Source organism: Cuculus canorus, chromosome 3 (assembly GCF_017976375.1).
Source record: "Cuculus canorus isolate bCucCan1 chromosome 3, bCucCan1.pri, whole genome shotgun sequence".
NCBI classification, from domain to species: domain Eukaryota; kingdom Metazoa; phylum Chordata; class Aves; order Cuculiformes; family Cuculidae; genus Cuculus; species Cuculus canorus.
In genome coordinates, this window is record NC_071403.1 from 72,519,350 (window position 1) to 72,536,881 (window position 17,532).

Consider the following 17,532-nt stretch of genomic DNA (forward strand, 5'->3'; position numbering starts at 1 on the left):
CAAAGACTATTTAAACTTGGACTGAGGGTTCTGCATTCCATGTACAGAACTTATGTTCATGTAAATACCAAGCCTTTCTCACAGACATTTTAGAACTCCTTTCATCCCCCAATTATCTTTCAGCATACAGGGGCCACTCTGTTTGTTACTGTTTTCTACTTCTTTTTGAGTGGCATTTTCACACATTTGAAGTTGTACCTAAACCAGCATTGTCAGGCTAACATAAAGAAGATGTCACCTCCTGTGATGATATTATTTATCACCAAATAAATTATTTCATATGGTATTACAAAGCTTATACTGCACTGCACATACATGATTTATGCAGGTTATTGCTCTGTAATGACCTTCAGCATAGGTAATGCAGGAATTATGGTACTCACTTTTGAGATCCAGATTTCTGGCTCCTGCTGTGCTCTGTGTTGTGATTTTAGTGTCAATCTTTACAGTGTGGAGATTGTTGGTGTCCCTCGATATCATTACATTGTGCCACTGGTTGTCATTCAGAGGCTTATTAGAACTTCCTTTGATGAGATTTGCACCATTTCCCAAGTCAAACACATAGTGTAAATACCTGGGAAAAGAGAAAAAATTGGAAAAGTTTCCTTTTTCTTTACATAGCATGGGAACACTAACTAATAGGTCTAATATTTCCTATTTCCTTGTAGTCTTCGGTACTGCTGGTAAAATCAGAAGACAACAATGAATGCCAAATGGGAAAGCAACCTTCATTCTGAGAAATCACCATTTGTTTAGATGAGCTGAGATGCAGTCCCATGTTTCTGGAAAGGAAGGAGCACTCCGTGTACCAACACATGCATACATATGTAGAGGAAACAAGAGAAAGGCTACAAACTGTTGCTTCTTGGTGGCAAACACTATAGAAGTTACACCTATTATTTACTTTCATATTTTTCAGGCATCTAGCTTCATCTGAAGGAAAAAGTCACAATAAAGCACATGAAATTGAACATGAAGAAACATTCATCAATCATGTAGATCCCATCAGATAAACACTTGTATCCTAAACTTTTCCTTGTATTTCTCTTTCTCCTGTATAGACATTTTGAATGGACTGGTTTTGTCATTATGCTAGCCCATACGTACCCTTTTACTAATTCAACCACAATGAAATCATTCCCATCGCCACTGTTATAAAGTATCAATCCATCCAGAGAGGTGGTTTTGAACTGGAAAAAAAGGTGCATAGATGTATATGCTTGTAGCGTGGCCAATGCAACATAACTCGCTTTTGTTTTAAAAGTTACAGGGTCTGCTATGATGTTCCTGAATCCAAATCTTGCATTTAGCTCACAATAATCGATGTCTCCATTTTTACATAAGTCGATGTAGGCCATGCCATTAAAGGTAAGACTCTGTAGATGCCCAATGAAATTAGAAGGCACAGAAGACAGGTAGCGCCGCTCTGTTATTATTCCTGTTTCTATGTTGTGGAATTCCAGTCGTGTGTGATCACCAGCCATTTGACCTTTAAATAGTAACAAGAAAACACACGTTAGCACCTGAAATGGGAGATAAAAAAGCACATAGTGCGTTTAAGTATCTGCATCAAGTTCAAACTTCTAAGAACATGCAAGGCCAATTCTTGGCTCCAAAGAGGATTCTTCTAACTTCACCCCAACTTCTGCTAAATATCTGGGAGGCTTTCCACTGGGTTCAGTATGTTTGCGTAAGGCCAACAGCCAGCAAGATTCCTAAACTGAAGCACAATACCACAAACTGCCAACAGAATCCCTTATTTCGGTTATGCTTAACCAAACGTGTAGTTTTACTATAAGTTGAATTAATTAACATAACATGAAGAACACAAAGGCAACTCTCAGAGCTAAAACTATGACTTTAAGAGTTTCATGGAAGAGAGGCATAGCAGTTTGGGGAATATTACTCCATGTGATTTGCTTAAAAGCACATGGATTTGGCAAGAGGAAGGAAGGATTCACATTTCAGCTGTCTTGAGTACATCAATGCTGGCCCTGCTGCAAAATCCTGTGCTGCAAGGGTGGACAGAGCCTTCCTTGAAAGCAATCAGGTTTGTACCATTGGGATAAACTGTGGGAGAAGAGGTCAGAACCTAAGAAAGGGATGGAGCAGAAATCCGCAGGTAGGGTGTATGACACTGTTCATACAACAGTGTAATAATACCTTGTACAGGTCAGGTAAGTTTCAAAGTTATCTATTGATGACATTACCCTGCACATTAAAATCATGTCTACTGAGGAGTTCCCATTTCTAATGGACCTTAGAATTTTTTTTTTCCATACTTATTTTAAAGAAGTAGGGTGGTAACATCACAGCACTGAGTCATGGTCACATTGTGTGGGTATGAAAAGAAAACAGCTTCTATTACTAATCAATCTTGGCACTTAATCTTTTGCAAACTACGGTCTAGATTTCCAAGTTCCTTAAATATTTCATGTCTCTTACGGAGCACAAAGAGGGTGAAGAAGACACTCAGCCCTGCTGGAATAAATACTTGAATAAAACCGCTCTATAATAGAAGTTCCCACAGAACACAGAAGTGTTCTGTATGCTTATATAGTATAATAGAACGTCCCACAGAAGTTCCCTCAGTCCCCCCTGAACTTATTATTCAAAGAGTGTGAGTTTCAACCGAGGCTGGGTGTGTTTACTGTGGAGCAGAAAGCTCTGAGGCAGGCTTAGAGGGCTGTACCTCTGTAGTGAAGTTACAGTGAAAATAGGTCTGCAAGCTTTACTAAAACTTAAAAAAAGTGAAGAAAATGTCTCTAATAATTTTGTTAGAAAGAATCCAGAGAGGCCACAGAGATGATCAGAGGACTGATCACCTTCTATACAAGGATAGGCTGAAAGAGTTAGTCTTGTTCAGCCTGGAGGAGAGAAGGCTCCAGGGAGACCTTCTAGCGGCCTTCCAGTACTGAAAAGGGCTACAGGAAACCTGGGGAGGGGCTCTTTACCAGGGAGTGCAGGGACAGGATGAGGGAGAATGGTTTTCAGCTGAAAGAGGGGAGATTTAAATGAGATCTTAGGGAGAATTTTTTCCCTGTGAGGATGGTGAGGCACTGGCACAGGTTGCCCAGAGAAGTTGTAACTGCCCCATCCCTGGAGGTGTTCAAGGCCAGGTTGGATGGGGCCATGAGCAAACTGATCCAGTGGAAGGTGTCCCTGCCCATGGCATAGGGTTGATCTTTGAGGTCCCTTTGAACCCAAACCGTTCCATGATTCTATGATTTTATGATAAATATTTACAAGCAGCTTACTTATCTTCAGGGTGCATTATGACTTAACTCTACTGATGTCATGGAACACCATCAGCACCTGAGATCTGCAGTCGCAGGCTAGGCACTTCAAGAAGCACCTTAATCCCCAAGACAGCCTTCTTGACATTCTTGTTTCTAAGCATCAGTTCTGAAGACACCACCTCTTCTGATGTATTAGTTAAGGTGGCTTCTTCCTTGCAGTAATGACTCAGGGAGCTGCCTTGAAAAATGCCAAGCCTGTAACTTTCTGCAAAGCCAAGAACTGCATAGTGGATCGCAGCAGAGAGCTGAAGACCACGTTTAAGAGGAGGAACTTTATGCATTCCAGTCTTACACCACTTTAGATGGCACTGCATAAATCTCACAGAAAAATCCACTAAGCTTCGGCCTGTAGCAGAGTTTCCTCACAGCATTCACTACCTTAAATGTATTTCTTTCTTGGGTATAGTTATAAAGAAGTTCCAGAACCTGAGCTCCCATCCCAAGTATCCCTCTAGCATTTCAGTTGTAAAAACAGGCTAACAGGACTTGAGAATTCACATGACGCTCCACAGTATTTGCAACTATGGCAATGAATAAAAACGGAGAAAGACTGCAGTATGTGCTTAACAAGGCTGGGTTTTCTGGTTTTGTTTTGGTTTTAACTTGTCAGGTTGGCGCACAAAATGCATGATGTGCTGCAACACTATGGGACATGTGAAAGGCCAAGTGAGTTTCTGTTCACAACCAAAAGCTAGGTATCCTTTCCATTATCCAGCTGTGGTGACTGCCTACAGTGCACTTTTATTTTCTCTGCTTTTCCAGAAAACAAAGTACATGGACTGGATGATCTTAGACGTCTATTCTAACCTTAACGATTTGGTAAGGGCTGCAAGTATTTAAACTCTTACAATGAGCAAAATTTTCAAAACTACCTGCATGACTTCCAATGAAAGGTAATTATGATTCTGAAAAATATTATTTATCCATGCACAAATTATGCATTTGTGAAAGATAATGAAGTTCAATCCATGGATGAATAGATGATATTTTATAACCCATAAAATATGGATAGTCAGGCTGCATTAATATTATTATTAAAAGCTTTCTGATAGGGGTTTTTTCATGTATGACCTAGGAAGTGGAATCAGTAAAGGAAAACACAATGTGTGGCAGGGGAAGCTGGAATTTTTGGGGTGAAGTCCATTTTTTCATCATAATTTTAATAAACTTGCACATGAACTGGGTTACATTTTAACCACATTTCTGCTTGTTGGGACTGATTAGCAGCCCTTTCACTACTGCTTAAGGATATCCAGAGCAACTACACATTAAGTTGCACCATATATATTTGAAACTGTAGAAAATGGAACATTCCTGGGAGAAGCAATAGATTTCCCATGTTATCAGACTTTCCCCCCAAGCTCCTTCTCTCACATCAGTTCCCTTCTCAGTGATGGCAGAGGCCACAGATTGGCCACACAGCTTCCTGCAGGGTCCTTAAGAAGATCTTATCCTTCCAAAATACTGGGATGACTTTTTCCCCTTAGATGAAGAACATGGATTATGTAAGTGTAGGCAATTTCCAGCTCGAAGAACTGAGGGATTTGGAGTCAGCTGGCCAGCTTCTCATACAGGTACTGGTAGGTGGAGTGCGTAAAAGTGTTGTACCAGAAAGTTAGACCCATAAACAACAATTTTGCTTGATCAGGAGCCAATTGAAAAGACACACTGGCTTTAATAGCTAGTATAAAATAAACCATTTGAGTTGGAACGAATCTACAGTGATAATCTGATCCAACTGCCTGACCACTTCAGGTCTGACCAAAAGTTAAAGGATGTTGTTAAGGGCACTATCCAAATGCCTCTTAAAGACTGGTAGTCTTGCAGCAGCAACCACCTCTCTAGGGGAGCGTGTTCCAGTGTCTCAGCTATTTGCTGAGACCATGACATTTGATAGTAGCTACAGTTACACACAATGGAGAGTAATTACAAGAACTTCCATTCTTTACTGATTCCTTCACCTAACTAGACTATATAGGATAGAAGCCTCCTGTTCTCATCTTTATGCCTCACATATATTTTGAACTTTTCTGAAGATGTGCTGAGTAGCTGGTACTGAACCCAAAGGTGAAAACAGTATTTCTTTGAGACTTGTAGTATTTCTAAATAAGAAATCTGCCCTAAGGAGCCCAAGAAATGTGCATTGGTTCTAGATGCTATATTTTACTCAAATCTAAAGAGCTTCCTCTAACTAGAAAACATCCCCAAAGTAGCCTTACTGTTTGAGTTGCACTTGGAGCAGCAAGATGATGTTTTTCAATATAGTTTCTCCAACACAAAATTTTAATTTTCACTAAGGAAATAACTGGTTTAGGACATCTGCTTTCTTGAGACAGTGATTCAAAGTATCATGATATACACAGACTAAATATTTGCTTCAACTCTGAAAGACCTAACAATAATTTATAATTCTAGAAAATAAGTTTTGCAGTTACATGAATGTATAGCAATTATTTTTTCTACCCCTGACATGGTCTTCGGTATTCTGCTGAGGTGAAAAGGTACTACTAAAAAAGGTGCTTTGTTTTTAAAAAAACATTAAAATTGTTACAATTTTAACAAAGCTTCAAACCAATGATAAAAGCAAGTTAATACTACTGAAATAAAAATATTAAACAGCTAAGACAAAATCAGGCACATTGTACTGGGCAAGGAGTCAGCACCAGATCCAGGTCTGTTGCTATTAACAAAGATGTAAGCCTTATCTTTAACAGAACAAAATCAAAGTCTTATCTATTAACATTTCTTATAATATATTCATAGGAATATTTTTCCAACATGTGTCAGCATTCATGTCATATTTTCTCTCCCATCCCGACTGCTACTTTAGTGTTTGAGAAAATCTTAATATTTAATTATTGAGGACAAATGATGCAAGGTTTAAAACACAACAGAATATCCTTCAAATGCTTCTGAAATTCTTTCTTACAGCAATGGCTTAGAGTTTAACCTCAGTATAAATTTAGTGTGTTGCCAGAAGCATTTTACTTGCCTTCTCATTAGTGATGTATCAAATGACTTCTCTCAAATTACTGTACAAAAACATTCATTTAAGTCAGCATGAAGTTTTTCATTAATTCCAAAAGCAATGCCAGAGTTTCATTAATATCAAGCGTAACAGTGCACTTGTAGTACCAGCATTTCAAAATGTGTAACAAGCATTTTGGATCTTACCCAAGCCAAGAAGCAAACACCTGTTGCTTTCAGCTAAAGGCATTTTATGTCTTTTTTTTTTGATTTGCATTTCCCCCCAGTAACATGGAGCCCCAATGCCACACTACCTGTCATGGCCTGCTGGTCATCCACCATTAACTTTAAACTCTTTCCTCGCCGGACCACACGCACTGTGTGCCACTCATTATCATTGAGGTTATAGCCAGCAAAAAGGGTTTCTGGACCTTTGCCTGTAGGATATGCCAAACAGTCAATTATGCAATCTTTAAATCAGTTTACACGTGAACCTCACAGAGAAAGACAGAGAGAGAGAGAGACAGAGAGACTGGCTGGGCAAATGTTAAAACTCACCAAAAGTCACAGCAAGCAAGAAAATTACAAAGTATAAGCAAACCTCAAAACATAGAGCTACTATGTTAAAACACTTCTACTGTATATTTAACTATATAAACATATTGTATTTTGATGAACCAGGTTGTCATAAATAGGCACAGTCAACATGGATTTGTTACGCACTTCCCAGTCATATACAAGTCACATAATGGGATTACTGCAGCCAGAACAACTTCAGCACACGTTTAAAAGACTGTATTTTTGTTCCTTCATTACAGTTCCTTCATTACAAAATAGTTTGAGGAAAAGGTACATTTGGTAAATGCGTGTTCATGTGTGTTATATTTTTCTTAATCTATGTCAGCTTCTCAGCCTGTATTTGTTTATTTGGGCTTCTCAGAACATCATCTATTCCCTTTCCATCCAGATGACTCATTAATATGCAGATCTAGTATTTTCTGATGTTAGTGAACCTTCAAACCATACTTTCTTTTTCATTTAATTTATACCTTTTTTTTTTAAATAAACTGCTATTTTTGCAAGTGATACAACAAACACTTCTGAAGCATATATAATTTTATGAATAGCACAATGGACTTGCAATAACCAAATTATTCACAAATTTAGGAAACGGTAGCTTTAATACCTAGGAAAAAAAATTCTCATAAGGAAATGATTATTGAAATTGTCCCTTGCACTCTTAACCAAGAAAAGAGAGAGAGAAGCATCCTGACTATGAACTACCATTGATATGAGTAGGTGATTGACAAAGCATTGCACCAATCAATCAAGACTTGTGTGCTTAAACCTGAGTTACTGGACCTATGTGGTGACTGTCCAAAAGATAAAGCTAATCTACACTTAAGAAATTGCATTATTGCAAAAGACAGACCTTCCTGGCCTGTTTTTTGATTTGGGGGGTGGAGGGTCCTGTGGCAGAACGAACACTGCTGATAACTAAGAGACATATAATAATGTAACATTTGACATGAAAATATTAACGTTAAACTGAGGCAGACCACTCACTATCTCAACTATTTCCATCAAGGTGACTACATCCCATGAGTCACCCTTCTTTTAGAAAGGCTGTCTGTGAACCCTTCCTACATTTCCTTTTGGGTTCTTCGCCATCTAGTGCAGGCTAATTGTGATGGATGAGGTCTATTAATAAATGGGTACTATCTGAGATTTTCTAGAATCAAAGCCTCTTTGACTTCAGGACTGCACAGAGAAAAAGAGACACTAGTAGTTTGAGGTATTTGTTCAGCATATTGGACAGTTTTCATCTGACTTTTTCCATTTTCTGTGAGCATTTTGTTAATTGTTGCTGGTTTACTGTCCTGCTTTTACACACAATCTTTGCTATTTTGAGCATATCAAGGGAACTCCAGGAATAAAAATACTGGTCATGGCAAAGGCAGTGAGAGTCTGATAACATCCTGTTGCCCTCTCTCTGCCTCTGCATTGACGCTAGGTTAGGAAAGCTGTGCAAAGCCACATGTATATGTACCGCCTCGTGTCAACCACATGAATTGTCCTCTTCCTTTAATGCTCACTTTCTTTGACAAGAGAAAGACTAGTTTTGCATAAAGCTTTATAGAAACTTACTACTGTTGCTGACAGAGAGGGGTTTATTTTCTGAAGCTGATCTCTAACAAGGAAGTATATTTACGAGAAAACTTCCTGAAGCCTTAAACACAAAACCATATAGGAATCCCTTGATACCACATCAGCACAAGGACTGTAGAAAAAAGCTCTTAACATACCTTGTTAAATGGCACTCAGCAACCTCAAACACAGTTTATATTAGTACATTCTTCACTGATTTTCAAATACATTGACCTGAAATTAATTTTAACATGATATTATTAAGATCATAACATCTCTTCGTCTGTCCTGACTTAGTCTCTGTCCTGCTCCAGTTTATAGTGACTCTACTAAAAATCTAAATCTACTAAAGCACTGCCCCCCTACGGCCTTACTTCGACCTTATACTGATCTGATTCTTGGACTTCAGTAAAGCCTTCGACACAGTTTCTCACAGCATTCTGCTTCAGAAACTGTCAGCCTCTGGCCTGGACAGGCGTACACTCTCCTGGGTTGAAAACTGGTTGGATGGCCGGGCCCAGAGAGTGGTGGTCAATGGAGTTAACTCCAGCTGGAGGCCAGTCACAAGTGGAGTTCCTCAGGGCTCAGTACTGGGTCCAGCTCTGTTCAATGTCTTTATCAATGACCTGGATGAAGGCATTGAGTGCACCCTCAGCAAGTTTGCAGATGACACTAAGCTGGGAGGAAGTGTCGATCTGCTGGAGGGTAGGGAGGCTCTGCAAAGGGATCTGAACAGGCTGGACTGCTGGGCCGAGACCAATGGGATGAGGTTTAACAAGGCCAAATGCCGGGTCCTGCACTTGGGGCACAACAACCCTATGCAGCGCTACAGACTGGGGGAAGAATGGCTGGAGAGCTGCACGGAAGAGAAGGACCTGGGGGTGCTGGTTGACAGCCGACTGAACATGAGCCAGCAGTGTGCCCAGGTGGCCAAGAAGGCCAATGGCATCTTGGCTTGTATCAGAAATGGGGTCACCAGCAGGTCCAGGGAGGTGATTCTCCCTCTGTACTCAGCACTGGTGAGACCGCACCTTGAGTACTGTGTTCAGTTCTGGACCCCTCACCACAAGAAGGATGTTGAGACTCTGGAGCGTGTCCAGAGAAGAGCTACAAAGCTGGTGAGGGGGCTGGAGAACAAGTCTTACAAGGAGCGGCTGAGAGAGCTGGGGTTGTTTAGCCTGGAGAAGAGGAGGCTGAGGGGAGACCTTATTACTCTCTACAACTACCTCAAAGGAGGTTGTGGAGAGGAGGGAGCTGGCCTCTTCTCCCAAGTGACAGGGGACAGGACTAGAGGGAATGGCCTGAAGCTCCGTCAGGGGAGGTTCAGGTTGGATATCAGAAAAAAATTCTTCACAGTAAGAGTCATTGGCTACTGGAACAGGCTGCCCAGGGAGGTGGTCGAGTCGCCTTCCCTGGAGGTGTTTAAGGAACGGGTGGATGAAGTGCTTAGGGACATGGTTTAGGGAGTGTTAGGAATGGTTGGACTCGATGATCCAATGGGTCCTTTCCAACCCTGTGATTCTGTGATTCTGTGATACTTCATTCTAATCAATCACAGCTACAGAAAATGCTGTTGTACTTACATAAGAATTCGCATGTTGTCACTTTTGGGGAGGCTGGGCTTTTCTTTTACCCTCTTTTCTTTAAAAACACTAAATATCTCCCATAAGAAGAAAAGCAAGAGCTCTAATAGAAAATAATAATAATTCTGTTTTCTGTGGACTGATACTATTCTTCCAACCTATGTCCCTCCATCCCTTCCTATTTCCCATGGTGTCCTTCCCCTGGAACTCACTTGTCTCTCTCTATATGGGACATTGTTACTTTGCTCCATGTAGCCAGCACTTGCTCACTTTCCAATATGCTGGTTCTTTCAGATACCGATACCTTCATCATAAACCTTTCCTTTCAGAAACAAGTTGTAACCTGCAAAAATCCACTAAGTATCTCCTCTTGTTTAAGTATGAAATTTATTATCAACATCTATGTTCAGCTGTTTTGTTATTTAAAAGTCCTAAATGACTACAAGATTTCATGCATTCCTCGAGTGAATGTGTAACACCAAATAAAAAAGTATATGCACTTTTGTGGCTCCCAGAATTTGGTCATAGTCCATCACGTCAGGAAAATCTGCACATCCATTTAAAAGCAGATAATTGCTTGTATAACTATCTTTTCACATAGGAAAATACAGGCTGTGCAGCCCATCAATAAAGGTACAAATTTGGTGACACAATTCATTGTGAACTAGGATGAATAAAGCTAAAACCCCAAACATCCTAAGCTATAGCTTTACTTAGGCACCCAAAGTTGAGCTTAGTTTGCTTTAAGCTAGAATTTATATGCCTTTGGTCCTTTTTGAAGTTAAAGGAAAAGAGTAAAAACCTCCAAAAGAAAAATCTCATTTTCAGAGTACTGGATATTCTAAATGTCCGGGGAAACTTCCAGTAGATATTTATCCTGTTGTACTTTAACTGGGAGGTCTTTTAACCAATTCTTTGAATAGAACTTCACCAGAACCAAACTGATCACTTTGAAACAAGACAATAGATTTTGGCATTGTACCAAAGCACATTCCAAACCGGTTGTCAAAGCCAAGCACAAGAGTTATTACTGGCTCTTACAATGATAACAACCACCATTGAGGTATATACCAAGACACTAGCCAAAATTCCTTGGAGCATTCAATTCTGTGTTCAAAAGTAGATATCAAAAAGTACGAAAAGAAAGATGAAGTATAGAGAGAACAGCAAGGGAGACTGGATGGTTCACTGAATGCTAGACTAATCTATAGAACCCAAGTTAGTTACAGGCAAACGACTATTGTCTATTATTGGTCAGTGTAAGAAATGTCAGCAGCTTCAGCCTAGTTTGACAACTATGCAATATACAGGAATCAATATTAAGTAGCATTTTCCACTTGAAATTTGAGCAAATAAACAGACACTAAGAACACCCCTGTTAACAGAGAATATCACTTTGAAGTCAGGGATGCCAGGATTTTGGATGGAGTCTCATAGCTAAAATAATGTATACATAGTAAGCTGATTTGTAAAGACAGCTAAGTAGCTCTGAAAGACACCCAAGAGTGTTATTGTAAATACCTGATGCAGAACCAGAAAATTCTCTGCCATCTCATTTATACTGCTTTTCAGAGTAAATCTAACATGCCTATAATCCAAGCTTCTAGTCCAGCCAGCCCCTAGTCTCACAACCTCTGTCCAAACTCATGAGGCACCTACATCCCACACAAGTCTGCAGCACAAAAGTGGAGAAGAGACTTCTCCAGAACTTGATCTAGAAACACAAAGCAAATATGGGAATGCATCTTAATCTTCATTACCCTTTCCTATGGTTGTTGGCTGCAAAAACAATTCTGGTCATCCAAATCACTCATTTGAAAACTTGAATTTAAAAAATTAATTATTAAAGTGAAACAACTGTATTTTAAATGACTGCATCACCCTGCAGTTCCCTGACTATGCATACTTCTTATTAATAGAAAATCTTAGTTACCTTTCAAAGATCAACAATGTGTATCACTTATCTTTTAAAGCTAATTGATAAATTAACATGAGAAAGTCTTAATGCAGGTCAAAGAAATTGTCAACTGTATTTTATTCCTAACAGACTTAGAAACTTCCACAAGAACAGCATGTTCACCAAATTGTATGAAGCAAAATATCTCAGTCTGCGCTGCTTGATCAAAATGTTCCAGCCCACAATGGCTTTATTATAGGCAAAATTGCTTTTGGCAATTCGGGTAAAGAATTGGCAGTTTGGAGTATTTTTATTATTTTTTAAAACAAAACCTGACATTTCAGAAATTAAAATGAAAGTGATTAGAGTTGCTAATATAATTCATTAGCCTTTGTTTCAGCTGTAGAACAGATTTGCTCATTTATTTTTGGTAATAGAAATATAACGTTAAATCTGTTTCTCTATGTGCACTCATAAAGAGTTGCAGAGAGCTGGATGAGGTACATTTCAAAACTCTACTGCTCTCTCTACGTGACCAAACTACAAATAGACTGCACTGAATATTGATCTAGTTCAGTAGTAAGGAAAACCAGCACACTTAATGAATGCACTGGGGAAGAAAAATCCATTGAATTATATGAAAAACAACTAATCCAGGAATCCAGAACCATATTCAGGTCTGAGGACACAAAGTTTTCTATAGTCATTTGCCTGTTTCTTTTCTCTCCTCTTGTGAACTTGCTTCCCCTGCCCATGGTCTGAGCTGCTCAGTATTGCCCCTCTCCCACCTCTGTCTACCTTTTGCCTTAAGAGTGTGATAGTGCTTATACTTATCTGTTAACTTCTTCAAAGCTGTGAGATATTAACTGTTAGTATAAACAGAGCCAGTGGAGCAAGGCAAGAGGGCAGAACATAGGCAGATCTATTGGTCTAAATGAGATCTAAAGATCCTTGGTGTCTAAGGAAGGCGCTGATGAGAAATCACTGTCTTGTGAAAGCCTATTCTCCACACACAGAACGAGGAACAGTACTGAATTTCATCAAGATGGAAAAAGAAAGAAACATCAGAATGTAGCAAACTTTTGAGTTGCAAGACTTGGCTTCTAAACTTTCCTGCAACATCAAATTATTTGTAGAACATATCTGCATGCTTTCAGAATTGGAAAGTGTGCTTTGCTGGTTAATAATTGGGTTGAATCATATTCTGTGAAAAAATGGGGTTGAAATTGCAATTACAATTATATGTGACTTCAGAGTACATGAGAGGATAGAACTTATTTTGATACTGCATTATGAACTGTCTAAGCCAGCTACAGATATTTCTCAACACATTTCTTAAAACATTCATTATTAGGAAGCAGCTGCATTTTAATTCAGTTTTGTAAGTCAAATATCTAAACAAGTGAAACACAAACCGGCCTAAGGACATGTTATTTTCTTTCTTCTTGGAAATATTGATAAAAAAAAAGGATTTTGTAAAAGCTAAAACCAAAACTCAGATCCCTGCATTTTTAATTAGACCGCAGTTTCCTCTTTTGCACTGTTCTCTATAGATCTTGCCTATCAGAAAATGTGCTAACGGTACTAAGGGATTTTAGTATGCTAAGGCCCTGAACTAAAACACAAAGTCCCTGAGCTCAAAACATCTAGTTGTTGCTTTTCCAGCTCACTGCGAACATTCTTAGACACATGTTCAGAAATGATGTTAAACCTGACAGCTGACTTTGCTGTAGGTAAGGTGAGAGTAAACTTTCAACACACGGCAGTTCTGTAATTTAAAGCAAGCTTCCGTGCGAGATCATTCACTGTTTACTGACAGTAAAATAGAGGAAAAAAAAAAAAAAAGGTGCACTTGCAAAGATCACACAGTGTTACAAGCACACTATAAGGTCAATTCCTGCCTTGAATCATGCTAGCATGGTACACTTTTTAAAGTGCGCCCAAACCTGGGATTCTGGATTGAGAAAATTCACTTGTACAGACAATTTGTGTGACTTTTAGTAAGTCTTAATTTATTTTTTCCTTAGTTTGACATGGCTGCTATAATAAAAAAAAAAAAATCCAAGAATTTTAAGCTGAATGCGTTTAAACATCTGTTAGAAATAAGCTGCATTTAGACACTTCCACGTGAACATCTTCAGTCACCCTAAGTTACCACAGTACTTTAGGAAAGCAACTGTTTCACAAGCCCAGTATCTCATTTTCTCATCCAGCTCCCCAATTCCCAGAACATTCCTGCATTGAGAAAAGATCTCAGAAGGATGGACAGCAAGGGAAGCCAACTGGGAAGTCTGGTCACCAATAAGCAAAGGGACTTAAAGAACCTGGACTGAGTCACTGCAAAAGCTCTTCTAGACATATACAGATACTGAATAATACAGTGGAGGGAAAACTACAACAATTTGGCTTGATAACAGAAATTGCTTGTGTTTTAAAGGTTAATCCACTACAAGCTGGTGTATTGCACAAGGAAGAATAAAAAAGGAGATTTTAATTAGTTTACACTACCGAAATTCTCTCATGCAGAACGTGTGTATTGCAGACAGCTTTCTTATACTGAAGATTTCTCCAATGAAAAATCCCTTTCAACTCCTATTTAAGAAAAACTTCACAAAAATGGTAGAGAAAAGAATTGTTAATTCACCTGGAATTATTGGTGGTTGCTTTCTTTCCTCCTATATCAGGAATAGGACTGAAAATCACAAGAACCGACTTGGCAACTACTGTGTAAAATAATACCAAGACTAACACGAAACTCTTACTTTAAGCAATATTGGAATTCATTTTTTAAAAAAAACTAAATATTCATTGTTCTGATGCAACTTTAATAGCATTAAGGATGTCCAATATTCATTAATTCTGAGCAAATTCAGAGTTTTGTCAATAGTACGGATTTGTGAGATATAGACTTAAACTAAGGGAGAAAAAATGATCCTAAGATGAATTCAAGTGCATTTTCTACATTCCCAAGAAGAGTTAGATTAGGCCCATTATTATTGTCTTGACCCCAGACCCTGAAAAACACAAAGGCAGAAACATATGCATTCCTTGTCCTGGATACATAGGAACAGCAGGAATATCCTCTAGGCTTTCAAAGAAAAGGAGAGTGATACACCCGGCAATCTCCTCTCCCTTAGACATATTCTCTGCAAGTCACTATTCAAAGACAGTGATTCAGCTTGCAGAGAAACTTTGCTGCCTCCTCCAAACCCAAGAAATCTGGAGGACCTCTGACTTAGAAGAATGATTTCATCACAACACAGCTATCTAAACAGCTTTGATCATCTGGATCTTGATTGCCAATTGGGACAATGCTGTCAACAAGCCAGTAAATCCGAGGAAGACTTGGATACAGAGCTGCTACAGGGAACAGGGGAGCAGCCTGATCTCCTACAGCAGAACCTACAGCCTGAACCTACAGCAGATCTCCAAGTGTACCTTGATGGTGCAGACTCCCTTGATAAGTTTGAATAACCTGTGCTATTGTTTTCTACCGCTATGTCTGCCCTTTCTTTCCACTTCAACACAATGAAGGAAAACCAACATAACTTACAGTGATCATTGCAGAAAATGTTGTATGCACTTGATATTTTTTGTTCCTCTGAGAGAATTAGATTTTTTGTTGTACTTTGTTTAGATTATAACTGACAACTGGAAAGCAGCAGAAACAGCTTTGATCATGCATTAGCCTTTCTGACTTTGATATTGACTGTGCCCATTTATATCAAACCATGGCTGTCAAAACTTCGAAGTACACTTAAAAATTCTCCATAATTGACCTTTTTATAAAAAAAAATACTTTTAAATTTAGGCAAAAACAAATGTAACAGGAAAAAACATTTAAAATATTTCATTTTACCCTTATAACCTGCACGCTGTGCTTAGGAATAAGCAAATTGGTACCTAGCTGTCACAGAAGAGAAAACAATTTGGACTGTGATTTTATTTTAAGAATAAGCTCCTCTTAATTTGCAGGTGTCAACTATAACATCTAAATCTCACACTCAGAATCTTTGTTTAAAAAACCCTGAAAGCACTGAATTACAACATTTTGCCTAGTCAACGGTAAAGAGAATAATATTTAAAGAGGTGTGATTGCTTATTATAATTTAAATGCTTTAAAATATTTTTATCTTCATTGTGGCAGAAAAGCACAATTTCTTGACAATGTTTACTCTTGGATGCTTCTGTGTAGACAGGAGTCAAGCAAAGAACACTAAAATAGATGTTTCAGATTATTTCCAGACATTGTAAATAGATAAACACAAGGGCAATCCCTGTTCCATAAACACATGCCATGGATGTTCATGGTGTGGGATTGGTCTCTGATTTTTTCCGACTCACACAACAGATGACACGTAAGGCCAATGCTTGTATTCCTGTATCTTCTTAAACTGTTCTATAAAATAATTGCATACCCACACTTTGTCTGATTTCTGTACCTCTTTATCATTATGCCCTGTCATTCTTGCTCCATGTTTATCCTTGTAGAGCATCATCACTACAGTATAACAGTTCAGGCATGTTCTTAGACCTTTTCAGCTTCCTAAGAGCCACCAGTACACCTGTACCAGATTTAAGAATTCTGATGTTCTCAATGATACCAGCCATAGGGCACTCAGCATATTTACATTAGCAGGTTCATATAAAATGAATACGTATTTTAAGATTTCAATGCTCCAGTACTATTTAAAAGAATAAACAATATTCATTAGTATGTGCTTGAATCTTTGTTATACAGAGAATTTCTTTTAAAGGAAAAAGACTTTGATTTTTTCAGACTGAAATCGCAGACAATATTTTAAATATTCTTTAAATGTTTCTTTTGATTTTGAGTTAGGTCTGACATTCTTTATTCACAAGAAATCAGTCTGAATACTAATTATAAGGGAACCTGTAAAAGTTTCCCTATAAAATGAGCTTTTCTTTAGAGATGCTTTTGCAGACATGCAAAAAAAACCCCAAGACTTAAAAAAACCTCTACATAATTATTACAATAAAGATTTTGTTGGTAACAAAAGCGCTCAAATGTTTTAGATACTGCAGATGTTTGAAACAGTTTGCATAAGTTCAACATGACATTTTATGAAACGTAATTTTTCAGCAATTCTTCCAGCTTCTTCATGTGATTTCTTACCCAAAAGACCAGTGTATTTTTCTTTTCTGCAAAAATGGCCTTTTTCTGCATTCCACATCAACCTTTTCATGCTATGTTGCAGCTGCTTCTAAACCTATTACTATCCCAGATATATATTTACGGTGGCTAAATGAAACTGAAGTTAGCTGTCAATAGTGAGTCCCAGTTTTACTTTTTAATTGTTCACTTGCAAGTCTTTGAGAATTACATTTTGCAACTATGGTTGCTCAGGCATTTGCATATTATCAATATGTGCAGTCAAGCACCTTTTGCTATCTATTACATCCAGGCCGTTGCACATTCTGTCTCTCACAAGCCCGTAACAAAACCAGAATGATTTTTAAAATTGAGTATATGGGATCAATTTCAACATTGAGGGAATCTCTCAAATGTTCTTTCACAATTTGATATCACTTAAAGGATTGTGCTCAGTGTCACTAAATGACAATTTTGTGATTGAACAAATCAAGTCATCTTCTTGACAGAAATCCCCACTTGCAC

General features: G+C 38.4%; 1 protein-coding gene across 26 annotated transcripts in view; it reads right to left on the minus strand.

Annotated features, from left to right (window-relative positions):
* Window positions 1-17,532, minus strand: part of NRXN1 (neurexin 1) — a 771,544-nt gene that overhangs the window by 420,449 nt on the left and 333,563 nt on the right. For all 26 annotated transcript variants that reach the window (XM_054061852.1, XM_054061851.1, XM_054061849.1 and 23 more), the window contains 3 exons: window positions 6,581-6,703; window positions 1,108-1,489; window positions 384-574 (listed from right to left, as the gene is read on the minus strand). In XM_054061852.1, coding sequence (XP_053917827.1) covers window positions 384-574; window positions 1,108-1,489; window positions 6,581-6,703 — 696 coding nt within the window. The remainder of the gene's footprint in view (window positions 1-383; window positions 575-1,107; window positions 1,490-6,580; window positions 6,704-17,532) is intronic.